This window comes from Chlorocebus sabaeus, chromosome 14 (genome assembly GCF_047675955.1).
Source record: "Chlorocebus sabaeus isolate Y175 chromosome 14, mChlSab1.0.hap1, whole genome shotgun sequence".
In the NCBI taxonomy this organism is placed as follows: Eukaryota; Metazoa; Chordata; class Mammalia; order Primates; family Cercopithecidae; genus Chlorocebus; species Chlorocebus sabaeus.
The window spans coordinates 102,152,405-102,179,719 of NC_132917.1; the positions used below are offsets into that span (position 1 = coordinate 102,152,405).

A 27,315-nucleotide genomic window follows, 5' to 3' on the forward strand; every position below is an offset into this window, starting at 1 on the left:
CTGGCCCCATCTGGTCCCTTATATCTGGGTATATCCCAGACTTGACCCCTCCTCTATCTCCCAGATCCAATCAGTCCCCAAGGTTTACAGATTCTTTATCCCAATATCTGATTATAAACTTTTAAATAGCATGCTAGGACATTTTCTCAAAAGCTTGCCTTGGAGGCAAAAAAAAAAAAAAAAATACTACCACATGAGAAAAAAAAGAGACTGTTGCATAGAATTGTTTATGATGGCAAAAATTGGAAGTAACCAAAAAGCTTAGCAGTGGGGAAATAGAAATAAATTAAGTTTTATCAATACTATAACATACGGCCTTTAAAATAGATGAGATAGAACTATAGGTGTCCATGACAAAGACATAAGTAAAAATGTTACAGGCAGTGAATCCATATGGGTCTGCAGCAACCTCAATTCTTGCCTCCTCGGAAGAAAGAATTCAACTGAGGGGGGCATAAGGCAGAGTGAGAACTGAGGCAAGTTTTAGAGCACGAGAGAGAGTGTGTTAAAAAGTTTTAGGGCAGGAATGAAAGGAAGTAAAGTACACTTGGAGGAGGGCCAAGCTGGCCACTTGAGAGATCAAGTACGTGGTTTGACCTTTGACCTAGGGTTTTATACATTGGCACACTTCTGGGGCCTTGCATCCCTTCTCTCTGATTCTTCCCTTGGGGTGGGCTGTCTGCATGTGCAGTGGCCTGCCAGCTCTTGGAGGTGAGCATGTGCAGTGCGTTTATGGGCTTGTACACACACTCACTTGAGACGTTCTTCCCTTACCAGTCAAGTCTTCCTATAATGTCACATACCAGTTAAACGCCGCCATTTTGCCTCTTAGTGCACACGTGTGAGTCCACTCACCCAACTCCTGAGATATTAGCGGGAAGTCACTGATCACTAACTTCAGGTATTTTCTATCTATTGGGAGACTGCCTTTCCCTGGCACTGGGTGTGACCAATTATTACTTTAGAGAGACAGTTAACAACCACCTGACCACCACCTGATAGTCACCTGACATTCCTGGTCGGGGTAGGAGTGGGCCCTCTCCTGGTCTGCTCGTGTCTGACTAGCTACTTACAGTAACAAAAACAGTTGAAGAAATTTAAAAAATCTCTGGACCCTCAAACTCCTTATGCCAGAGGGAAGGTTAAGCCTAGAGGTTGAGTTATGCAACTCCCTCTTCCAAATAAATCGCTGTTACCAGCATTATGCATCGGCCAGACTCCCAGTGAAAAGGTAAAAGGCCTCAGGGGTCTCCAAATGACTGCCCCCACAGACCATTCATAAGTAAATTTTTTGCTGGCCTCCCATAAACAAGGACATGCCAATTGTAACTTCAGGTGTGCAATCTAAGTCTAGCTCCTGAAACTAAAGTCTGTTTGATTCCATGCTGATAATGGAATTGACATTCAATTGCAAGCTTATCTTCCCAGGTGCAGAACAAAGACAAGACTAGATCAATCATTCGTCTGCTTACCCAGAGACACTGGCATAATAAATTCTTCCTTTACTCCCTTTTTTTCTTTCAAACATTCACCTTATCCTATGTAAAATGTTGATTTACCAGCACTAACTAAAGTCTCACAAAGATATAACCATTGCCTTACCACCTACCTGCCTCTCTTCCTACATGCCTTTCTCCCCTTTAAGAAAATGTACAAATACTAAACCTCCTGAAAACCTCTTCAGGAAAACAGCCACAGATAGGTCTGTGGCTTGCATGTTCCTGGACATGCCCTGAGGTTGGCTAATAAATCTAAACTGACTGAGACACTTGCTTCAGTGACTCATTTTGGTTAACAGGAAGAATATGTGCTGTGCAGCTCCATTAAAAGAAGAAAGAAAGGGCTGGGTGCGGTGGCTCACACCTGTAATCCTAGTAGGGGAGAAGACCACCCCTCATATTGTCTTATGCCCAATTTCTGCCTCCAAAGAATGAAGAAGTAAAAACTAAAAGGCAGAAATGAAATCCACAGGCAGACAGCCGGGCGCCACACCCTGGGCCTGGTAGTTAAAGATCGACCCTTGATCTAATCAGTTATGTTATCTATAGATTACAGACATTGTATAGAAACGCACTGTGAAAATCCCTGTCCTGTTCTGTTCCATTCTAATTACCAGAGCATGCAGCCCCCAGTCACAGACCTCCTGTTTGCTCAATCGATCACGACCCTCTCACGCTGACCCGCTTAGAGTTGTGAGCCCTTAAAAGGGACAGGAATTGCTCACTGGGGGAGCTCGGTTGTTGGAGATGTGAGTCTTGCCAAAGCTCCCGGAAGAATAAAGCCCTTCCTTCTTTAACTCGGTGTCTGACGGGTTTTGTCTGAGGCTTGTCCTGCTATACTAGCATTTTGGGAGCCCAAGGCGGACAGATCACCTAAGGTCAGGAGCTCAAGACCAGCCTGGCCAACATGGGTGAAACTCTATCTCTACTAAAAATACAAAAATTAGCCAGGCATGGTGGTGGGCAGCTGTAATTCCAGCTACTCAGGAGGCTGAGACATGAGAATAGCTTGAACCCGGGAGACGGAAGTTGTAGTGAGCCGAGATGGCACCACTGTGCTCCAGCCTGGGCGACAGAGCAAGACTCAGTCTCAGAAAAAAAAAGAAAAAAAGAAAATTATAATCTGTGATAGATACTGCAAAAATGTGGTTGTTAAGTTATAAACTTTTCTTGTGAGTTAAGATGAAAGAATGATGGAATGTAATCTACATAACAAAAGCTAAATCTATATCTTTGTAAAAATAACTGAGATGCATAGGAGAAAAGAAGTAAAAATTGTAAGAAGAAACTGAATTCACATATATGAAAAATATTTAGAATTTTTGTCTGAATGATACTGTCATTAGTTGCACCCAATTTATTTGTTCACTATTAAAGCTAATTTCTTCATAAAATTGTTCTGTGATGAAAGCAATGAAATTAGCCTTCAGATGTAAGTCATTATAGAATAAGAACACAGTACATTTACATAGGGAGCATTTTTGCTTCTCTACTGTGGGTAATTACATAGAAATAGAAAGGAGAGTATATATTTTAAAAGGCAAATAGAAAACTTTGCATTTACACAATGGAAAACCCAGCTAAACTTAGTATCACTTCCTTCTACACGTGGTAGGCAGGCTAATGGCCCCCCAAAGATGTCCACATCCTAATCTCTGGAACATGTGAATATGTTCCCTTACATGGCAAAGAGGAAGTCGGTTGCTAATCAGCTGATTTTGGATCGGAAGATCATCCTGGATGGTTTGGCTGATCCCAAGGCAATCACAAGGATCATTGAGTGGAAAGCGTTGAAGTGATTTGACTGAGAAAGACCCACCTGGCCACGGCCGGCTTCGAATATGGGAGGGGCACGAGCCCTGGGGTGCAGGCAGCCTCTCGAAGCTGAGAAAAGCCAGGAAACAGACTCTGCCCCAGAGCTTCCAAAAAGGAACATAGTCCTGCCAACGCCTTGGTGTTAGTCTGGTGAGACCTCTTTTGGACTTCCGACCTCCAGAACAATAACATGATAAATCTGGGTTATTTTAAGCCAGTAAGGTGTGGTAATTTTTCACAGCAGCAATAGGAAACTAATATACCATCTAAAGGAATTTGGATGGCAGCCCCACCCTTAGTCACAGGAGTGTAACACACCTGTGGTTACTGGCAGCTGCACCCCTGAAATGGCCAGCAAATGCAACACCAACTAGGTGAGAGGGCCCTGAGCACCCTGGGGACCCTGATGCACGCTGTCAATTGGTGAGAGGCTACTTTGGTAAACAGGGGCTGTAGGAGGTGTTGCCCCTCCTCTGGGTGACGGATCTCATCTATTGTTGAGGCATCCGCTTCCCTCTCACACACAGCTGCAGGGACCTTAGTCCATCCCCAGGTCCCGAGAACCTGGACTGCCTAAGCCAACCAGGGTATTCCAGTCCCTGGCTGTAGTGATGGATTCAGGGACTGGCACAACAGCAAGTTTGGTCACAAAAGCTCAAGGGGCTACTGGCTGACGACTTTCAGAGTGGAACCCCCCCCCCCCAACTCTTCTTTGGAGTCTACCTGGAGAGATGCTTACTTTTGTTGGACATAAACAGGGGAGCATCTGTACCTGGGGAGGGGGGCGGCTACACTGCATTACAAAGGAGCCACCCTTAAAATGAAACAGACACCACAGGAAAGAGGGAGAGGGAAAAAAAATCTCATTTGGTTGACATTGTTTAGGCCCTAGGAAAAGCCTTCCTCTGAATTTTTCAGTCAGGTGAACTGTTAAATTTCTCAATTCTTTAAGTCCATATGAGTTTACTTTTCTATTTCTTTCAGCTGAAAGGTTCCTCACTAATTACAGGGCTTCAAGTTTCTGGAGCTCTGTTTGTCTCTGTTCTTTGATGTGGTGGAGACATGCCCACCTAATGTTAGATGTATTAATAGCGATCAATGAGCTATTTTTCATAAAGGCAATGAAGAAGCACCCTGGGGTGTCCCGTTGGGCTACCTCCTGCAACTTGAGCGAGCTTACTTATTTTTATCTGTGTTTCACTGGTGTGGGTGACCCTAGGAGCTGAAGGACAGGGGCTGTGTTGATCGCATCTCTCCTTCAGGCCAGTGGACATTCTTTTGGGTATTTCTCCCCTTTTCACCTGACTTTAGGGTCGGCTACCCATGCCCTGTGAGGATGGATGGGCAGCTTGTAAACCAAGAGGATTCAAGTCTCAAGGGTAGGACCAGAAAAGCCTAATCCATGCTCTCAAAGTGGCCACCTGGGGAGCCCGAAGGGATGTCCTTCCTGCTTGCAGACCCTGCTGGAGAGTGGCAGGAGCTGTCCTGGACTGTGACGTCTGCCCTCCGGACCCTGACTGCGCTCACTCATCGAGGCTGGCCTGGTCCTCACCCAGCACTCCACAGGTGTCCTCTGCTGGGTGAAATGCTTGCATACCCAGCCAGGAGCTTCTTTTAACCTTTTCTATTTTTATTTTGTCTATAACAGAACCTAAAATGGTATATGAAGATTCAATCTAGGGAGTCAAGGGACCAAATATCTGTTCTTAGGGGGTGGGTTTCATGCCCAAGGCATGGATGCCATTGTATTAGGGGTTCCAGAAGCTTCTGAATCGAGAGAATGATCAGTCACAGCACTTTGTATGCAACGGAGTGGATTACATGACCTGGGGAGTCATAAAGGACACAATAAAGCAGTGCTCTCCACTGACGTTAAATGATCTCCAATTAAACGTGAAGCTTGCCTTCCAGATAGTTAACCTTCTCGGACATAAGTAATCCTCTTGCTACAACAATTTCTTTTACACTCATATTTTTATGGGCTACAATTTTGTAAGAGCTTCATAAGGGATGCATTTTTCTAAAAATACATGTAACCTTCCCAAACACTTTATATCTTGATAGTATATTTAAAAGTCTGTTTTATTTTTATGTGTTGGTGTTCAGTGGTAAAGAAAAATGTGGGAGGAAAGGATGTGTTATGTTCTTTGAGGATTTCGGAAATTATACCAATATATATAAACATGCTGAACAAATGACATTAAAACATTTGTTTAACCTTTGTAATATTTTTTATAATATAGAGAAAATTGGCTGGGCGTGGTGATGCACACCTGTAGTCCTAGCTACTCAGGAGGCTGAGGCAGGAGGATCACTTGAACCCAGGAGATTGAGGCTGCAGTGAGCTATGATCATGCCACTGCACTCCAGCCTGGGCGACAGAGTGAGACCCTGTCTCAAACACACACACACACACACACACACACACGAAAAAAGGAAGTGGGTTGGACTGCCCAATCCTGCAAATGATAAAATCACCATCATTGTACAATGGTTCTCAACTGGGAGAAGTTTCCTCTCCATAAAAAGCAACTGGAAATCTGGGGAGCATCCTGGTTTTCACAGAAACCTGGTTGAGGGGCTCTATCTCCTTGCACTTGGTGGGTAGGGGTCAGGAACTCTAAATGTCCTGCAATGTATGGGACGATCTTACACAAGGAGCTGTCCTACCCCAAATGCCAATAGAACCCACTGAGATACGTCGCAAGGCTCTGTCTCTCCCTGATGTATCCAGCCAGATAGTGACAGAAGGAAGGTAGGTGTAGACCAGGCTTTCTCAACCTTAGCACGGCTGACATTTTGGGCTGGATGACTTTTTGAGGTGGGGGGCTGTCCTTTGCATAATAGAGTATTTAGCAGCACCCCGGGCTCTACCTGCTAGATGCCAGCAGCACCCCCCACCTGAACCCAAGTTGGAAGAACCAAAAAGGTCTCCAGACACTGCCAAATGTCCCTGTTTGAGACCCACTGGTGGAAACGCAGGTAAACTTTTCGACTTAGTGGAGGGAGAGGAGTGAGTTGCCTGGTGTGATTTCATACTGTGTCAAATAAGTATGAGCATCATCTGCAACTGAGAGAGAATGAAGGGGAGCGCTTAGGTTTGCTCTTTAAAAAAGGGATCTTACGGGGGAAATGAAATGCGATTTTCTAGGAGTGCTGAGAATGCATGCGAGGGTTCTGTTCATGAACTGAAAAGGGGCAGTCTCAGTTCGACCACATGGTTTTGGGCAGACCTGAGCCACCTGGGTGCAGGAACAGAGGAGGTGGAAGCAGGGCTTAAGGGCATTGGGTATGGCCAGGCATGAGGCAAGAGGGTCGGAGGAGGTGTAGGTGTTCTCAGGGCAATCGTAAAGACGGACCATGGAGTCTAACCTGGGCAAAGAGAAAGGGGAGCCAGGACATGCTGACGGCTGGGAAGATCGTGACGGGGACAAAGGGCTGGCAGCTCCATGTGGTCCAAGCATGTTGCAGGAGGGTTGCACAAGCAAGAAGGATACAGGGTAGGCGGCGCGGAATGGAAATTCTGGATGTGGTGCATTTGCTAGCAAATCTGGAGTGTGGGTGGTAAGAACCTGGCTGGAGAAGCTAGAGTGTAGGATGCGCCCTCCACACAGTGCTGAAGGCAAGAGAAAGAGGATGGTAGCAGAGAGGACAAATGCGAGGCCTGCAGCTTCCACTGCCAGTTTTACTTCTGTTCCCCAGGGTAACCCCAGAACAAATAGGATTCTCCTCTTCGGTGTTAGCCTTTCCGGCATCTGCAGAAAGCACTGTGTCGTTCCTGAGACTGCTCCTTTCTGGGCTGGCTGCTTTCAGACATCCCAGCTTGTCCATGTCTCTGTTAAACTATGGGATCCAGAACTGCCCTCGAAACTCCAGCGGGAGGCAAGCAAGGTTGGGGAGGCGTCTCACCTCCACCACCCTCTACTCCGTCCTCCTAGGGATGCTATCCACAATAGCTCCCTGCTTCATCATCACAGGAAACCTATCAAAGAAACGAATGGTCTTTGGTGTGACACCCTTCCCAACCAATATTGCCTGTAGGTAGTCACTTCTTCCCATTCTCAGGGCACAGAAAAAGCTTGTCTATTTTATTAATATTTTCTTTTAAATTTTATTTTATTTTACAGCATACCAGTATAATGCCTCATACTGTCCTAGTTAATTTTTTCCCCCAGTTTTCTTCGCCCTTCTTGGTACCATTTTCCTGGTTATGACATTGGCTTCTCTTGACAATTTTCTATGTCTCCCAAATATGTAGTTTTCCGTGTCTCTCACTGTATCAAGCTTCCAGTCGTTTCAACCCCAGAATCCTTCCTCTGGCTCCCAGAACCCTTCCCCCCACTTTTCAGTGTATTGCAAAAGGTGAAGAAAGCAGAAACCTCCTACATAGAGTTCAGATAAAACCCCGCCCTACCAGTAGACCCTTTTGGTCATTGACCCAGTTGTTCTTTCATCCACAGTTTCACATCCATTGTGAAATTAGATATATGGGAAATAAATATAAATCTGCCCAAGTTATTATCCCCCAGTTTACATTATTCCATCTTGTCTATGAGAATACGACCATGCGGGTTTCTTCAAATGCCTCAGGGAAATCCACAACAGTTTCCTAATGCATCATCACAGGAAAACTATAAAAGAAAAGGATAGTCTTTGACATGACATCCTTCCCAACCAATATTTTCTGTAGGTGACCACTTCTTCCTATTCCTAGGGCACAGAAACTATCTCTTCAACAGCCTGTTCCAGAATCACTATGTAAGTTATTTGTGTTCACCCACAGATCCTCCCAATGTCTGATTTTTGAGACTCTGAATGACACTTGCCCATTTTCAGGCTGTTGATGTCTCTTTTACTCCTCGATTCAATGTTCCCAACCATGACTTCCCTGATTTCTCTGAATGAAATGTGTATTGTTCAGATGCCTTAGACATACAGTTGGCCTTCCACATTCATGGATTTTTGCATCTGTGGATCCAACCAACCACAGACTGAAAATATTTAGGGGAAAAAAAAAAAACCTACAGTATAAAATAAAAAATAATACAAATAGGCCAGGAGCAGTGGCTCATGTCTGTAATCCCAGCACTTTGAGAGGGCAAGGCAGACGGATCACCTGAGGTCAGGAGTTCGAGACCAGCCTGGTCAACATGACAAAACCCCGTCTCTACTAAAAATACAAAAAATTAGCCAGGCGTGGTGGCAGGTGCCTGTAATCCCAGCCACTTGGGAGGATGAGGCAGGAGAATCGCTTGAACCCAGGAGGTGGAGGTTGTGGTGAGCCAAGATTGTGCCACTACATTCCAGCCTGGGCAACAGAGTGAGACTCTGTCTCAATAATAACAACAATAATAATACAAATAAAAAATCAATATACTATCACAACTATTTATAGAGCACTTAAATTGTATGAGGTATTATAAATAATCTAGAGATGACTCAAAAAGTACACAGGAGGATGTGTGTAGGTTATACGCATACTATCCCATTTTACATCAGGGACTTGAGCATCCACAGATTTTGGCGTCTTTTGGTGGGGGGCTGGAGGAGGGTTTCTGGAACCAATTGCCCACGGATACCAAGGGATGAATGTATGTGCTTAACTGGAATAGTGGTCCATTACATATCCTTACTCACTTTGGGCTAGAATTTTCTCTTATCCAGTGTCAAATGTTGTGATTCAACAGACACTGGCCAGCCACACACAACAGACGGCACCAGAAAAGGGGGGATGTGGACCCACCTCCTGGACAGGAGAGCAGCAGGCGTGTTTGAACAGCCCACTCTGAGAGGCGAGGCACTGTCTAGCAAGACGGTTCAATGTATGACCCCTTTCCTTTGAGTTTTCACATTTATTTATAACTTTGATATGCTGAGATTATATTAAAATTTATCTTCATCAATTGAATCTCACATGTGTTAGACCCATTTTAATTTCTATATTTAAAACATTTATATTATAAATAATTGCCATCATGACACCTCCAACATACCAAAGAGGGCTGCAGACTACATTAGAATAAATCACTATGTTTCTATCTCCACTTGCAAATCCATATAAACTGTTACTTCCAACCTGCAGTAGAGGGAATAACAGCTCCCCCAAAGATGTCCTAATCCCCAGATGCCAAAGATGTCCTAATCCCCAGAATGTGTGAATGTGACTTTATATGGCAACAGGGACTTTGCAGATGTGATTAAGTGAGGGAGCCCGAGAGGGAAAGATTATCGTAGATTATCCAGGATATCTATACATATCTATGATGGAGATGATATTCGAACAATTCAAATCAACTTTAAAAATACTTCTGTGTTTTTGTTGGTTCTGCAGCTTCTGAATCAGTGCTTTCTGAAATGTGGGTGGGGATTCTCTTTGCCTCGGGGATGCAGCTGATCCCACAGAGGGCCTCATGTAAACAGAAGATCCTCCTAGGGGGAGGCAGAAGTCTGAAGTGAGCAGTAGGAGATGGGATGACAGAAGCAAGCCCCGAGTGAGGTAAGCAAGGGGCCACGCACCAAGGAATGCATGCGGCCTCTAGGAGCTGAAAAGGCAAGGAAACGGCTTCTCCTCTGGAGCCTCCAGAAAGAAGCAGCTCAGCCCACACCTTGGTTTTAGCTTTGTGAGACTCATTTCAGACTTCTGCCCTCTAGAACTGTAAAATAATACATCTGTGGCTGGGTGCGGTGGCTCACGCCTATAATCCCAGCACTTTGGGAGGCTGAGGTGGGCGGATCACGAGGTCAGGAGTTTGAAACCAGCCTGGCCAACACAGTGAAACCCCGTCTCTAATAAAAATACAAAAAATTAGCTGGGCATGGTGGCACGCACCTGTAGTCCCAGCTACTCGGGAGGCTGAGGCAGGAGAATCACTTGAGCCCAGGAGGCAGACCTTGCAGTGAGCCAAGATTGCACCATTGCACTCCAGCCTGGGCAAAAGTGTGAGACTCCGTCTCAAAAAAAAAAAAGAAGACATCTGTTCTGTTCTAAAGCATGAAGTCTGTGGCAATTTCTTACAGTAGCAGTGGGAAATGAAAGCACCCTTCCTTAATGCCCCCATGAATATTCCTCATATGCAACCAACAAATACCCCCACACTGTGCTCAAGGCCCTGCACCTGCTGAGGGCTGCAGACAGCAAGAAAGACGTGGTCCTGGCCTTCAGGGAGCTGCACTCCCGCAGGAGACACGTACAACAGACAACTTGCCACACAATTACTGATTTCATCACCTGCTATTACAACACGGAATCCTGAGAGTCAATGAAGTTCTGAAGGTCACTGAAGGCTGAACCTTAGGAAATGAGTAGGAATCAGGTAAGGGGGTGGGCAGGAAAGCATGCTAGAGAAAAGTGCTTCCCACCTTCCTGAATGGGATTAGTGTCTTTATAATAAAAGAAGCCCCAGAGAGTTCCCTGGCCCCTTGCCCCATGTGAGGGCACAGTGAGAAGATGCCACCTATGAACCAGAAAGCAGGTGCTCACCAGACACTAAATCTGCCTCAGCCTTGGCCTTCCACCTCCAGAACTGTGGGAAATAAGTTTCTGTTGTTGGATATGATATTCGAACAATTCAAATCAACTTTAACCCAGTCTGTGGTATTTTGTTACTGTTATTTGCACAAACTAAGAGCCGAAAGGCCACTGGGACCAGGATAAAGACAAGGCAAGAGAGTGATGTCCGAGGCTGGAACTGTGCTGGGGTGGGCCATTTAGGCCTCGCAGGACATATTAAGATTTTAGAAATTTCCCCTAAGAGCAATGGGAAAGATAGAAGGATTTTAAGCTCGACAGTAGAATGATGAGACAGAATGTTTTGAAAATATCCCTCTAACTTTAGAATGGAGAATGCACTGATCCAGGGAGACCTAGTTGGGAGAAATTAGAACCCAGTGAGTGATGCTAAGGGCTTGGGCCGGGGGGTGGAGAGAAGCAGTGAGCCGGGAGAGGTCTGGGAGGTAGAGCAGGTGAGCCTTGTGGACTGGGTGGGGGTGTGAGAGGGAGAAGGAGCCACAGCTGGCAGCTGAGTCTGCCATGCAGATGGGGAGCCCAGGCAGAGGAGGCCTCTAGGGCGGAGAGGAGGTTGGGTTCAAGGTGCCCAGGAAGCAGGTGGGCTTGGGTCTAGAGCTCAGATGAGTGGTCTCAGCTGGGACTATACATTTGGGAGTCACTGGCACCTATGAGTGGAGGTTTGAGGGTGGACTGGGCAGAGCAGGGAGACTGAGAAGACACCACTGGCTCATAAGAGCTTCTCTCTCCCACCAATCTTCTACAGGCCGATAACTTGTAGGGGATTTAACACAAGCAGCGTGAATGATGTGTGTTTCCACGTGCGTCTTATACCTTCTCCCTCCCCTCAAAGGCAGATGCTCTCTTTTTTCACATTTATCTGTGACGGTAGTTAGCACGGTTCGTTACTCAGCAGATGCTCAGTGAGTATTTGTCCACGCGAATGCTTTATTGGAATATGTGGCCCGCATGGACCTGCGTGCGCGTACTTAGAGCAAGTTTCATGTCTTGCCTCTATTGCGGTGCAAGCCTATGATAGATATGATATTCGAACAATTCAAATCAACTTTAAAAAAATGTGGGTGGGGATTCTCATTGCCTCTGGGATGCAGCTGATCCCACAGAGGCAGGGAATACAGTGGGTAACAGTCTGGCTCGGGAGCCAGGTTGCCTGGGAGTGAATCCCAGCCCTATGAGGATTTGGTCTGTGGATCCTTAAGCAAGTCCCTCACACCCTCTGTGCCTGAGTTTCCTCATCTTTAAAAAGGTGCTAACAAGTGTACCTCTCTTATGGGACTCTTGTAAGAATCACATGAGTTATTTCTATAACTCTTTATGTATACCATATACTATTCCTCCCTTTATACATAGGAGGGGTACAGTGTAAATAGGGCACTATTGATTTCCATCTTTTTTCCCAGTCTCTGCCATCCCAGTCCTGTGCAGAACAAACACTTGTTACTGACCATAGCTACCATTTTATAGTACTGAGCATGTGCTCAAAACTTTACACACGTTGAAACATTTCATCCCCACAGTGGACTTAGGGTACTATTATTCCCATTTTAGGGTGAAGAAGATTGAGAATCAGACAAATTAAGTTTCTCAAAGCCAGGCAGATATTAATTGGAGGGCTTAGGACTCAAATTGATGAGCCTCAAATTAGAAGCCCTTTTCTCTAATGTATTTCTCCTATTTAACTGTGCATCAGAAGTACTCTGGCTGCTCCTTGAAAGTGCAGATCCCAAAGCCCTTATTTTCAGAGACTGCTGGAGCCCAGAATTGGCATTTTCAACAGAATCAGGTGGCTCTCCTGGGCGCAGGCTGCTCTTGAGCGGTTTAGTCATGCTGCAGCCCACCAAATGGTTCCAGAATCAAGCCCAACAGGGTCAGCCTGGCCTCAGACCTGCTCCCAGGCCCTGAGCTAGCAGCTAGGCCAAGAAAGCAGGCTTCAGGGTCACCCCAGGGCCCTCTTGACTCATCTCCAGGATCAGGTGATCCTCTGGGACTGAAATGGGGCACCCTGGCAGCTCCCTGCCTGCTGAGGGTCTTGCTACCATGCTGACCTCTGATTGGAGGCCACTCTGAAACCACTTCTCAGATTCCTTCTGAGTTCCCTCTGCCATTTCTGCAGACACTGCCAGGAACTGACCTGGGCAGGCAGGTCTCTCGCTGCTCAGCCCTGGGTCCCTGTGCCTCAACCCGGATGGCAGACGTCAAGAATAGACCCATGATCCCCCCTGCCCCCCCACCCCACCCCCGCCCCCCCCCCCCCCTGCCCTCACCCCCTGCCCCTGCCCCGTAGAGGCCTCCATAGACCAAAGGAAGCCTCAGGGGGTGCTCCGCCTTTTTTCTTTTACTGCATCACAGAGGATCCGGGAGGTGACCCCTACTCTAATACGTGACATGTGCTATGGAGTGACACCCTCCCTGCACCGCATGTTCAATTGTCCTTTCCAAAAGCCTGCTGTTCATCTCATTAGAGATGCGCCACAAACAATGCATTTTAAAAGGGACCTGCCTGCCATTTGGATGCGTGATTCATTTAAAGAGAAGAAGGCGGCTACAGGGAGAGCAGAGGCCAAAGGCAAAGGGAGGCTGAGCCAGGACTGGAGCTGTCTGTAGAGACCACGCAGCAGGGAGCAGCGTATGATCATGAAGACTAATTACTGCACTGTCCATTTTTCCGTCTTGTGGTTCTCAGGCCCTCAGCCTCCTAGTCTGAACGACAAAAGGCAGGAGTGGATGGCCAGGGCCCTTCTAGGCCGTAAATACTTCTAAGCATACCGGAGTCTCATCTCTTTTTACAGGGGAAGCTTTGCTGTTTCAAGGGTCACGTTGGCCAGCAGCCCCAGCTGGCCTTAGCTCTGCCCATGCTGCAGAGACCTCAGGGACAAACAAGCAGGATGGAAATGGCTGCACAAACCAAGATCAGCAAGACCAGGAAAGGGGGTAGGCTTTCCAGAGGAAAGAGCCTTGGACTGGGAAGTCCCAGGAGGCTGAGTCACAAGAGAGGAAGGAAATGAAATCCTGGGGAATAAATCGGTGAGGGAACTCTAGTCCACAGGACTAGAAAATTGAGATATCGTCTTAAGGTGAGAAGAAAGAGGTAAAGAAGGGAAGGAACACCAAGGAGGAGCTTAGTGTCTTATTTTTGAAGGCCAGGTCAGGTTGGGCAGGCTGAGCTGGAGATGATGGGTAGATCAATGGACACATACAGATGGGGAATGAGGATGTCAAGGTGGGGGAAACTGCAGCCATGCTGTGGAACCCTACTCAGCTCCCCTATTGTGGAGAGCCTTGGTGTTAACTGTTAGGGGACTTTGTATATGTGGTCACGTGTTAAACCTTGCTGTCTTGATTCAAATGATGGTGACAAATAAGCAGGGAGGTAAGAAGAGCCTGTGCCTCTAAGTGTTCATGCCTACGCATGCCTGGCTTATAGTAAGTGCTCAGTAAATCTCATTTGAAGGAAAAAAGTCTTATTTTCACCACAATATTTAATACGTTGGCTTGTACTCAGTATGCTTAATTCATGTTGAATTGAATTTATTATTAGTATCTCCCTACCTTGTCTTTATACGTTTGGAGTAACAGCTTTCCCTCCCAAATTCCTTTCAATTAATTGAAATCTTTTCGCATGTTTAGACACTTTCTTACCATTTCTACACGCTAGATAACTTAGATACACTTCTTTATCATCTCAGGAATGTTACTTCAATTATTTGCTTGTCTGATGGGGAAAGCCCAGCCTATAAGAGCAAAAGGACATTGACAAAGAGCATATGCAACTGGAATGTCAATATTGAATCTTCAGTAGTTTTCCTGCTTCTTCCAAGACAAAAGAGGAGAAAATTAGACAAAGACATATAAGCACAATATTTGCAAGTCATATATCTAAAAAGGTTTATATCTAGAATATATAAAGAACTCTTACAACTCAACAATTAAAAGATAACCAAATTTAAAAACAGGTAAAGGGCTTAAATAGACAGTTCCCCGAAAGAGACATGCAAATGGCCAATAAGCACACAAAAGGATGCTAGCATCATTAGTCATGAGGGAAATGCAAATCAGAACCACATCAAGATATTACTTCACACCCACGAGGACAGGTATGATAAAAAAGATAGACAATAACAAGTGTTGGTGAGGACACAGGGAAATCAGAACCCCCATACATTTAGGAAAACAGTTGGGCAGTTCTCCAAAAAGTTAAACACAGTTACCATAAGACCAAACAATTTCACTCCTAGGTATATACCAAAGTGAAATGAAATCATATATCTGCACAAAAACTTGTCCATGAATGCTCATAGCAGCATCACTTATGAGAGCCAAAACATGGAAACAAACGTTCATCAACTCATGATGAATGGGTAAATAAAAATGGATAAATAAAATGTGGTATATTCATGCAAAGGAATATTACTCAGCCATAAAAAGGAATGAATTATAGACACATGCTACAACATGATGAACTTTGAAAACATTATGCTAAAGTGGAAGAAGTCATTCACAGAAACCCATGTATTATATAATTCCATTTATATAATGTCCAGAATAGGAAAATCCATAGAGACAGAAAGAAGCTTAATGACTGCTAGGGGCTGAAAGTCCTGCAATGAAAGCCTTATGTCCATCTTAACAGCCATGAAAGCTTTTTGATGGATGTATATTTATGGGCATCACATTCTCATCACTTACTTGTATCATTTCTGCTTAAGATGGAGTCATGTCTAACAGATAAATAAAACATTGATAAGCTGGATGGGGACAGGTGGTCAGAAGGTGAAGGAAAAGGATAGTGTAATGACAGAGGAACTACAATCATTAGTGAATTCATGAAATAGACAGGAACCACAGAGACAAAGCTCAACAGGGTTGAAATAAAATGAGGGAGAGAGAAGTGACTGCAGGTTACCATGAGATATGACCTCAGAAACGAGAGGAAGGTGAAAGAATACTTGAACACTGGCTCATCAAGCTGTCTCTTTGCAAAGTTCTCTGACTCTTCCTAGACAGCTCTTTTATTTATTTTTATTTTTATTTATTTATTTTTTGAGAACAGGGTCTGCACTCTGTCACCCAGGCTGGAGTGCAGTGACATGATCGCTGCTCACTGCAGCCTCGACCAACCTGGGCTCAATGGATCCTCCCACCTTAGCTCCTGAGTAGCTGGTACTATAGGCGTGTGCCACTACACTTGGCTAATTTTTGTATTTTTTGTAGAGATAGGGTTTCACCCCATCAACTCAACGCCCTGCCCTGAGTTGTTTTTAAAAAAGCTATCCGCCAGGTGTGGTGACTCACACCTGTAATCCCAGCACTTTGGGAGGCCGAGGTGGGTGGCTCACTTGAGGCCCAGTAGTTCTAGACAAGCTTGGCCAACATGGTGAAATCCCATCTCAACTAAAAATACAAAACTTAGTCAGGCATGGTGGCGCCTGCCTGTAGTCCCCCAGCAGGAGGCTGAGGCAGGAGAATTGCTTGAATCTGGGAGGCAGAGGTTGCAGTGAGCTGAGATGGCACCACTGCACTCCATCCTGGGTGACAGAGCCAGACTCTGTCTCAAGCAACAACAACAAAAACAACTCAGGTTGGCCGGGCGCGGTGGCTCACGCCTGTAATCCCAGCACTTTGGGAGGCCGAGGCGGGTGGATCACGAGGTCAGGAGATCGAGACCATCCTGGCTAACACGGTGAAACCCCGTCTCTACTAAAAATACAAAAAATTAGCCGGGCGAGGTGGCGGGCGCCTGTAGTCCCAGCTACTTGGAGGCTGAGGCAGGAGAATGGCGTGAACCCGGGAGGCGGAGCTTGCAGTGAGCCGAGATCGCGCCACTGCACTCCAGCCTGGGCGACAAAGCGAGACTCCGTCTCAAAAAGAAAAAAAAAACAAAAAAAAACAAAACAAAAAAAAACAAAAACGACTCAGGTTAGTATTAGCTCTAGGAATACAAGAAGGTACAGCAAAGGAGAGGTAACATGAATCAGAACAGAGAGCAATTTATTTAAACTTATATGTTCCTTTCAAAAGGAATGAACAAGATTCACTGAAGAGAAATTGGATTCAGCTTCTATATCCAATTAAGTCTGGGCCTTGGGCTTTGAAATGTACATTCCGTCTCAGGTGGACACAGGCTCCAGACAGAGATGCATCTTGGCTCTTAGCAAGCCAGCTGCTGCAAGCAGGTACTCCCTGTGTGTTCGCTTGATCCAGCTCATCTAGAAATGACTGAATGAATAGAGCGCTTTCTAAGTCCAGTTCTAGGGGAACAAATCCCAGGGCCTGCCTTTGCAATTAGATTGGTTTGAGGTTTTCATCTATCATTTGACATTTTCTTCCTACAAGTATAGTTAAAAAGATGGAGGCTGGGGGAGGAGTGGCCACAGGCCATTCGCATTTCCAGAATCTCTTTTTACTTTTCACACAGAAGAAACGATTGGACTTGGTGCACTCTCATTGAGTTGTTTGTGCTAAGGGTTTAATCTCGAACCCACGACATAAAGGCAAACTGACCCTCCTACTGACACGCTCCCCTCAGTTATCCCGCTTCACAGAAGCAGCTCCTCTTCCTGTTGACGTGTCTGCAGTATAAGGGGCTGCCTAGGAGACAGGGTAGGGATTCCATCTACGTCCCTGAACACCATCCCAGTTGCTCTGGTGTGATCCTCAGTGCTAATTTGCGTCTTCGATATGCGCCTCTACCGGCAAGTCATTCCGAGGGATCCTCGTTTCTGAGAGGCTTCCCTTCTAGGTCTCATTGAGGCCCACTGGGCTTCAATCCATTCCATGGTCTGGCGCCTCCCCTCAGAAACTAGATTCCTTTGCAAACTGGAATCTTTTCAGTTTGCAAAACCACACTGAGGCCTGTCCATCAAAGGGCTCTGCCAAGAGCCACTGGTCATGGTGAGGCAGGGATGCCTTCATCCTGGGGGAAAAAAAGGGGGTATGACCCATGGCCATCTTTCATTAAGAGCCTTTGGAGGAAGAGGCAAAAGTACTGCTGGATCCTCCTTTCTTGATAGTCAAACCAGTCTACCTAGGAAACTAGGATTTGCCCAGACTATCAACAGGAATGTTTACCAGAGCCCTCACGAGTGAGGTGGCTGAGTGCCTTCTGTGGCGCCCCAGGAGGCCGAGCTCTGCTTCTCCGAACCCCAGTGGTCAGACCTGCTCACGTCTAGGCATTTCCTCAGGACCACCCTACCCCAGGATGGGGTGAGGTGCAGCACATTCACCTGACACCGAGCCACCATTCTGGTTCCAAGGCTGTGTCTCTCCCCTGAACTAGTGAAAAGGTCTGACAGTGTTTTGCTCCTGGGCCTGCTCCCAGCTGCTTACTTGAACCTTTGCTCTGCGAAGGCCTATGCTTTGACTGCAGCCCTTCCTCTCCACAGTCACTGGGGCCTCGGACAAGCTGTTACTGACTGTGTTCGAGCGGGTGCCTCACAGAAAACTGTCAAAGCAGGCTTTTCGGCACTTTCAGCTTTCAGCTTTGCTGGGCTGTGCTGTTTCAACTGTAGCGACACGGGCACCTGCGAAGCTGCTGCCATGCTGTGGAAGCTCTGACCTTTTTGATGGAATACTTTAAACCCATGCATACATTTATGTAGTCGAGGGACATCTGCCCATGCTTATGTTATTGAAGGAAAGGGAAACTGGTGTCTGACTCTTTACCTCTGCTTTCTTGTGCCATTTATCTCACAATAAGGAGGAAATAACACAGAAGTCCATTGAACAGACATCTTCTCTTAATCGCGTGGTTATTTTCAGAATTTAATCCTTTTTCTTAGGACAGAGTGTCACTCTGTCGCCCAAGCTGGAGTGCAGTGGCTTGATCTCGGCTCACTGCAACCTCCACTTCCCAGGTTCAAGTGATTCTCCTGCCTCAGCCTCCCAAGTAGCTGGGACTACCGGTGCACACCACCACACCTGGCTAATTTTATTGTATTTTTAATAGAGATGGGATTTCACCATGTTGGCTAGGTGGGTCTCGAACTCCTGACCTCAAGTAATTTGCCTGCCTCGGCCTCCCAAATTGCTGGGATTACAGGCATGAGCCACCTCGCCTGGCCCAGAATTTAATCTTTGAAGAAAAAGGTTTGAGAAGAATCTTATCCAAAAATTGTGAGACCAAGGCCTGTATTCTGGTGGGGTTGCCTCCCAGCTTCTCACAAGACTCACAGTATAACTCAACATGATACGAGCTTTTGCCTTTTAATTTAATAATCTCTGAAAGAGAGTCCAGATTTGTTACTATCACATGATCAAATTTCTCCTCTATTTGCCCTGGGAATAATGGACAGAAGAAAATACGGTTAATTTAGGAAGAAAAACTTTGCAGAAAATTAGACAGTGTTTAATTTTAGAAAACTTCCCTCTCTCGTCAGTAGACACCAGCTAGACTAGGGAAACTGTAAAATTAGGAAATGCTGATTTCCTCTCGCATCATGAATTTCTAAATCCTAGGAAGAAACGCTTGGACAGCTTCCGAATATAGAGAAGTTCCATTTAAAGATCAGTTCCCCCCCTTGGAGATGTATCAAAATATTATAAATTCTAAACTGAGACTTAATTCTCAAAGATGTTTTACTTGTACTAAAACAATCTGTCCACAAATATAAAACTCTAAGTGATAAATTGTTATTTTTTTCCCACTGTGGGAATCTCTAATGTGAAAATGTACTCTATGAAAAGAAATTTTTTTTAAACCACACAAACTGTTGTATAACAAAAAAATGTATTCTACTCTTTCAACAAAAAGAAATGTTTTTATTTCAGGAAAAGCATCTGATAAAACCTCTTTGGGTTTCATTTACATCCTGATCTTCAAAATGAAAATTGATCCAATATGATCTGGGAGAGTATCCCCCCACAGACACGTCCTCCCCGGTCCCAAGGGCTTGCTGCCCTGATTCACCAAGAAGGTGCAAACGTAAAACCCACGCTGTCCAAGGCTGCATGCTCTGTAAGGGAAGATATTACAGGGAAACAGACATTTGTGGGTGGCCTTTCTTTGTCAATCAATATTTATTGAATTTTCATAAAGTAGGCTTCTTGGCTGAGCATAAATTCATTAAGTCAAGGGGCACGTGTCCATGCTTATGTCACTGAAGGAGAAGGAAACGAAGAGGAGAGGGCGTTGTTGATTGCCAGTGACTCTTTTAAACTAGACTTTTATTCTCCATTTGCCATTTTAGCCTGAGCTGGGAAATAGATTCCCACCCCTAATTCATCTCATTAATTAAATGAAGGCATCACAGCACCCAGGAGTAAACAGAATGATTGGATAAAACAGACTTTAAATAAACGAACAATTACTAGGCAAGGCATGTTTGTAGGCTCTGGCTTGTACGAGTATGATACCTGACAAATGGAAAAGCCACCTTCCTTTCATGGCTTTCTAGCCTAATCTTTTAACGTTCTAAAAATATTTAATTGTCAAATAAAGATTGAATATATTCAACATATGCAACGTGATGATTTGATGTACGTACATATTGTGTGATCATAGCCACGATCAAATGAATTCACACACCCAACCCATGCTGTACATGAGATCCTCAGAACGTGTTTGTCTTCTAACTGAAAGTCGGCACCCTGTAATCGACATTTCCCCATTCCCTCCCTCTTGCCCGGTCCCTGGGAACCGCCATTCTGCGGTCTGCTTCTATGAGTCGACTTCTTTAGATTCCACATATAAGTGAAATCATGCAGGATTTGTCTTTCTGTCAGACTCTAATTTTGACTTCGTTTTACAAATGACCTAAGCCATCCTGGGCCTAAATCACAGTTCTTAGTAGCCTTCACTGGAAACCCAGGAAATGCATATAAGACCTGCTTAAACGTCATTATTGTAAAGCAGTGTTAGCACCACTCGGGCGCTCCTTCCCTAAGAGGTCCTAGGCGAGGGGCAAAGCTATCCAGGTCAATATTATGTCCCTCTCATTCTTGCCCTACAAGAAGTTGAAAGTCACTCTTTTCTAAATTTGCAGGAGTTCGCACTTTATAACAGTCTATGTAGAAATCTATATACCAAATATGTATCAGCCGTGATGACTGTGCTCACCTATTCCATCTTCACCATTCTTGGAGTATCCTACCTTCACTCAGCCATGGAGCCAGAGGGCCCTCAGATATCCTCCCCTCCCCTCTTCATCATGCCAGTGGGAAAAGTGACACGCTGAACCGGCAGCGTATTTCATTCTAGCCCAGCAACTTTGTTCCACAGAAATCACCAACCTAGCTGGGTGCAGCACTTTGGGAGGCCGAGGCGGGGGGATCACAAGGTCAGGAGTTCAAGACCAGCCTGGCCAAGATGGTGAAACCCTGTCTCTACTAAAGCTACAAAAATTAGCTGGGCACAGTGGTGGGTGCCTGTAATCCCAGCTACTCAGGAGGCTGAGGCAGGAGAATCGCTTGAACCCAGGCAGCAGAGGTTGCAGCGAGCCGAGACTGCGCCACTGCGCTCTACCCTGGGCAACAGAGTGAGACTCTGTCTCAAAAAAAAAAAAAAAAGAAAAGAAAAGAGAAATCACCAACCTAGTACTTTTCCAGTTGAAAGTCACATTCTGCTTATCATCCGGTCAGACTCATTTTTCATATTATCTCCTCTAAAAAGAAGGGCAGGCCAATAATGCCCGATTATTATGCCCTGGAATAACACCCAATCATTATGCCCTGGGGCAGCAGTCAGGACAACTGCGTCAGATTAAATCTAGGAACTTTACTGTGACATTTTAGGGAAAGTTCAGGGAGCTGTGGATCAGGGCAATGAGAAGATCTGGCAAAAATCCCTAACTAGGTGGGATGAACTAGCCCAGGCTGAACTTGACACATTCATTTAAAAACTCTTTAAGTTCCTTAGAAAGCTGTAAAATATGAAGAGATGTTCATTGCTTTCATCGTTCTCAAGATATTGGCTTCTTACGGCTGTGGTTAAGGAAATTACATCTGCTGGGCATTTTCTTCATTAAATTTCCTGAGCCTCTTGGGGCCATGGACACTCAATGTCCTTCACCTACTTCGACTTGGATCTAACTTTATCTTTAAGGCCCGTTAATGGATCTAAATTTCATTTTTGAGTGACATGACTCGTCAACCTACATGCGGGGATTGCTAATGGAAAAGAATTTTCTTAACTCCATGCCAAAGAACATATACCAGCTTTGACTACAACAAGCTATCAGGTTGATGCTTTTAATCTGATAAACCTAGGTATAAATCAAATATTAAGTCAATCAGTAAAGAGGCAGACACTATTATTTATTCTGAGACGGAGGCGGGCCCCTGGCCATGAAGGGCCTCCCAGGTCATATTAAAAATTCTGTTGCTTTTCCTCAGGATCTGATGTGGATTTTAAGAGAGTACCCCAGCTGCTGGGTTGAGGATGAATTCAAGGTGATGAAGAGTGGATTGGGGAGACTAAGTAGGGGCAACTGTAATATTTGCTCTTTTGAATAGAGAAGAATTGAATGTGTGAAAGCTTCTATCTATCTATCTATCTATCTATCTATCTATCTATCTATCTATCTACCTACCTACCTACCTACCTACGTACCTACCTACCTACCTACCTATCCATCCATCCATCTATCATCTATCCATCCATCATCCATCTATTCATCTATCATCTATCTATTCATCCATCCATCCATCCTTTATCTATTTATCCATCTATCTATCATCAATCATCTATCTATTATCTATGTATAGTCTATTTTTCCATTTATGTATCTGCTTATTAGACATGTACACATTATAGATACAATTGTTTGGCACCAAAGGGAGCTCTGAAAGTAGCCCGTCCTCACAATAGTCTCAGACCTGCATTCCTGCACAACCTAGAGCCACATATGCGGACCTTCTTCATGGCAGGCCACATGTGGGACGTGCAAACACCTGTGTAGCCACCTGGCTAACTGGGTGAGGCAGCTCATGGCCAGAGGTGAGCACCCCGGGGCCAAGGGCAAGAGCATCTCCGCACACCTGTTACTCTGGCCTGGGAGAGGAAGCCTGAGTTGTTCTTGCCCCAGTTGTTGGAGGCTTCTTGCTCCCGGGATGTGTCCTTGGTGGAGATGGTGCTCACCAGCCCATGCTGGTGCAGAGTCTGCAGTAACCAGGACTAAGCTTATGAACACAGAGGCAGGCTTGCAGCTGAAATACCCGCTCTCCCAGGGATGCCCAGTAGGCTGTAGGAAACGGCCACGAAGGCACCCCTTTTCCTTCCTCAGAAGTCAGTGGCCTCCCAACTTCCTCCCTCTCAGGACTTGCTTTATGGTCCAGTAAAGCCCAGTTCTGACTTTGTCTTCCCCCTTGGGATGAAACAGGGATGACTCACGCCCTCCCCAGCTGCACAGACTAGCAGAGGAATAGGAGCACCCAGAAGGCACCACATAGGTTGGTTAAAAATGCTGTTGCAGGCTGGGTGCGGTGGCTCACGCCTGTAATTCCAGCACTTTGGGAGGCTGAGGCAGGCTGATCACCTGAGGTCACGAGTTCAAGACCAGCCTGACCAACCTGCTGAAACCCCATCCCTACTAAAAAAAAATACAAAAATTAGCTTGGCACAGTTGCGTGTGCCTGTAATCCCAGCTACTTGGGAGGCTGAGGCAGGAGAATCACTTGAACCAGGGAGTTGGAGATTGCAGTGAGCTGAGATTGCACCACTGCACTCCAGCCTGACGACAGAGTAAGACTCCATCTCAAAAAAAAAAAAAAAAAAAAAAAAATTGCTGTTGCAATTTTCCATGCACAGGATGGAAGGCAGTTTTCACTGTTCTGAGTATGAGCTTCTGAAGCTGAGAGGATCAGGTGGCCTTGACCTTTCGTTATCATCATAAGACATGGGTGTGCTTTCTTGAATCTCTCGCTCCTGTGGGAGATGGTGTGAAGCTCTGAAGCACCTGAGGACGAGCTCTGCCTTTGCTGGCGACCTCTTCAGGCCCGGGGTCAGGCAGGAGGGGCGCCCTGCTGGTATCTTGCCAGGCTGTCCTTCAAAACTCTACCCAGGTGTTCGGTAGCTGCGGACACTTCTACCAGATGCCTCGCTATGCTCCGGTGGCCCTAGGAGCCCCTTGCTTGGCTTGTTTATTTGGGGCTCTGGATTCTCTTTTTCAATGCCAGTCACATGGCTTTGACTTGTTAAGTCCGTGTGTTCAATATTACCAAGATCTTTTCTGAAGATGAAACCTAAAACGTAATGCTCCACTTGGAATGTGAACCTCACACAGGTGAGTCACATCTGGGCTTACGCTGATTAGGGGAAGTCGTGGGCCCCAGGGTGACAAAAGCCCCATTGCTTAGTAAGCTTTGCATCGAAGTGTGAGGCTTACTAATCAAAACTTCGTTTCGTAGGCATTTATTTACATCATATTTCAATACTTCAGAAACTTAAACAGTGTCGGAGGCATAGCAGTTCTGAGAAACAGTTTTATGAGAAGACATAAACTAAGGGGTACCCATGAGTATATCTCATCCTTCCTCTCCCAGGCCAGAGTAACAGGTGTGCGGAGATGCTCTTGCCCTTGGCCCTGGGGTGCTCACCTCCAGCCATGAGCTGCCTCACCCAGTTAGCCAGGCGGCTGCACAGGTGTTTGCACGTCCCACATGTGGCCTGCCATGAAGAAGGTCCGTATACGTGGCTCTAGGCCGTGCAGGCAGGTCTTCCCCAGGGGTGGAAGGAAGTCACCCTGAGACCCTGTCCCCTGTGAGGACCTCTCCTAAGTCAGATTGCTCACTGCCCCTAGCTCCAACTCCTGCTGCCGTCTGCCTGGGGGTTGCCAGTTAACAGATCCTCCCCCAGCTGTAGTGCTACCACAGCTTTGTCCCAGGTATATATTCTCTTGCCTGTCCCCAGAACAGCTATGCTCTGGGTTCTGGGAGCCACACGCTCCAGCACGACTGCTTTCAGGATACCTGAATGAGGAAAGCCTGGGAAGCTTAGAAAGGTATCCTGGATTAGAAGGCCAAGGCGGGTGGATCACCTGAGGTCAGGAGTTCGAGACCAGCCTGGCCAACATGGCAAAACCCTGTCTTACTAAAAACACAAAAATTAGCCAGGTGTGGTGGTGGACACCTGTAATCCCAGCTTTGGGAGGCTGAGGCAGGGAGAATTGCTTGAACCTGGGAGGCAGAGGTTCAAGGTTGCAGTGAGATGAGATCGTGCCATTGCACTCCAGGCTGAGAAACAAGAGTGAAACTCTGTCTCACCAAAAAAAAAAAAAAAAAAAAAAAGAAAAGAAAAGAAAACAAAAGAAAGATATCCCGGAAATATACTTCTAGTAACAGCAAGCTTGACTGACCAAGAACAGGGAGAATATTCCATGAGAAAGGAAATGTTTCTTTTCCTGGCTTCTTGCCTTAACCTGGTGGGGCACAGGGTCAGCTGAAGTGTCTCCACATGGTCTGTGGTGGCTGAGGGGAAACAATGGCTTATCCAGGATGCATCTTGCATTGTATAGTTGCTTTGATTAGCCTCTGTAAGAACTAATATGTTGTTTGGTTATTATGTTTTCCGTGCTGTGCATAAAGAATAATAGAATTTCACAGATGGAATGAGGCCTGTTGATTTTCTAAAGCATCACTACATTTAGGTGGAGTGACTAAGGTCCTGGAGGTTAAAGGGCTCACCCCAGGCCATCCTGGGCATTTGCCGCTCCTCTGGGAAGGGTAAGGGGATCTCACATGCAGCCCCCACACCAGCTCCACACAGACATTTCCTGGGGAGGATGCGAGTTCAGGCTCTGCATTTTGAATTCTCATAAAGGGGCCTGGATCAATGATCTGTTAGTGCTTAAATGTCTTTAGAAGCATTTTCTTTCAGAGAGTTTTTGAAAAAGTGAATTAAAAAATGCTGGCTGTTTATTGCACATATATCTGGGGACAGGATATAAATAAGTTGGAAAGACAATATACAGACTCTGTGTTGCATGACTGTGCTGGGGAGATGAACTACTGGCTCTTCCTTTACCAACCCTCACTCCTGCCCTCCCCCTTTTCCATAACAACAGGAGTTGTCTGGACTCCTCCCAATGTTGCACAGAGCATTGTGCACCTATTTCCAACACTTGCAATAACCCTCGGAGGCAAAGATTATTATTCCCACTTTACAGATGAAGAAACTGAGGCTCCCAAAGATTAACTAACTTGCTACAAATCACATTGCTTGGCGAGTGGTGGAATTCTAATTTCTCTGATTTCAAGGGTGAACATCAATGTGTATCTCAGAGTTCTGTTAAAGTCATGTGACCCAGAGAGAAACCCAGCCCCAACTTTGTCAAAAACTTCCCAGGACCCGTGCGAGTGAGGGCAAAACCCTCGTCTACCTGCAGAACTCCCCTTCTGATTCTGGCAGCATCAGCGAGGCCGTGGGGTTCTTCATCAGATCAGCCACCACGCGGTCCTTGGCCGTCATGTAGAAGAAAGGAATCCCAGTGCTGTTGTTGAAGGGGCCATCACTGATGGGCAGGCAGCTCCCAAACGGCAGTCCTTGGATCTAACAAACACCAGAAAAGGCTTTTTCAGTGCAGAGCTGTGGCTTGACTTGATCTGGGAGCTTCGCTTGTGCCTCTGGCTAGGAAATACAGCACCAGGGATGAGGGGGGATCATGGCATCACAGTGGCTCTGACAGGTAGTAAATCAAGGTAAGGTGGTCCCCTGTCTGCCCAATTCACTCCGTGGTGGCCCTAGAATTTCTCCACAGGAGATACTTAGCAGTGGCATCCTATTTGGAAGGGTGGTGAAAGGATTCTTCTTGAAGCTGCCTGTGCATGGCAAATATATTCACTTCATTTAATTTCATGTTCTTTTGGGGAGAGACAATGACATTTATGGGGGGTGGCGCTAAGCCTTTTCCTCAAGCTGCCTGTTACAGCTGCACTGCCTTAACTCCCAAGGTAAACTGCCTCTCCCAAGTTTTTAGCAACTTTAGGGAGGATGTTTAAGTCTTTAACCTCTTGCCTGCTCTTTGGACTTCAGGAACTTTCTATTATTATTTCTTTTAGGGTTACATCACTTTCTCATTTATTAGCTGCGTTTTTTATTGTAATCAATAATATTTCATTGTATGACTCAGCAAGTTATGAGAAATTGATTTGTTTCCCTTTTTGCATAAAGGAAGTCACAGAAACACGATACGCCAATTTTTCTTCATGATCACCCAGTAGGGTGGGAGAAGGGTGGTGCTATGGTTTGGCTATCTGTCCCTCTAAATCTCATGTTAAATTCTGATCCCCAGTGTTGGAGGGGAGGCCCAGTGGGAAGGGTTTGGGTCATGGGGGTGGATCCCTCATGGGCTTGGTGCCCTCCTCGAGGTACTGAGTGAATTGTCCCTCTGTTGGTTTCCTTGAGAGTTCCCCTGAGAGAAGGTTTAAAACAGCCTGGTGCCAACTGGGTGTGGTGACTCACCCTGTAATCCCAGCACTTTGGGAGCCCAACAGTTCAAGATCAGCCTGGGCAAGATGGTGAGACCCCCATCTCTATAAAAAGTT

At 45.8% G+C, this 27,315-nt stretch overlaps 1 protein-coding gene and 1 pseudogene across 1 annotated transcript in view; one reads left to right on the forward strand and one right to left on the reverse strand.

Moving 5' to 3' along the window:
• CREG2 (cellular repressor of E1A stimulated genes 2) overlaps positions 1 to 27,315 on the reverse strand; it is a 40,546-nt gene that overhangs the window by 9,358 nt on the left and 3,873 nt on the right. The window contains exon 2 of the mRNA XM_008008208.3: positions 26,151 to 26,320. Coding sequence (XP_008006399.2) covers positions 26,151 to 26,320 — 170 coding nt within the window. The remainder of the gene's footprint in view (positions 1 to 26,150; positions 26,321 to 27,315) is intronic.
• Positions 6,675 to 18,393, forward strand: LOC103241364 (uncharacterized; annotated as a pseudogene).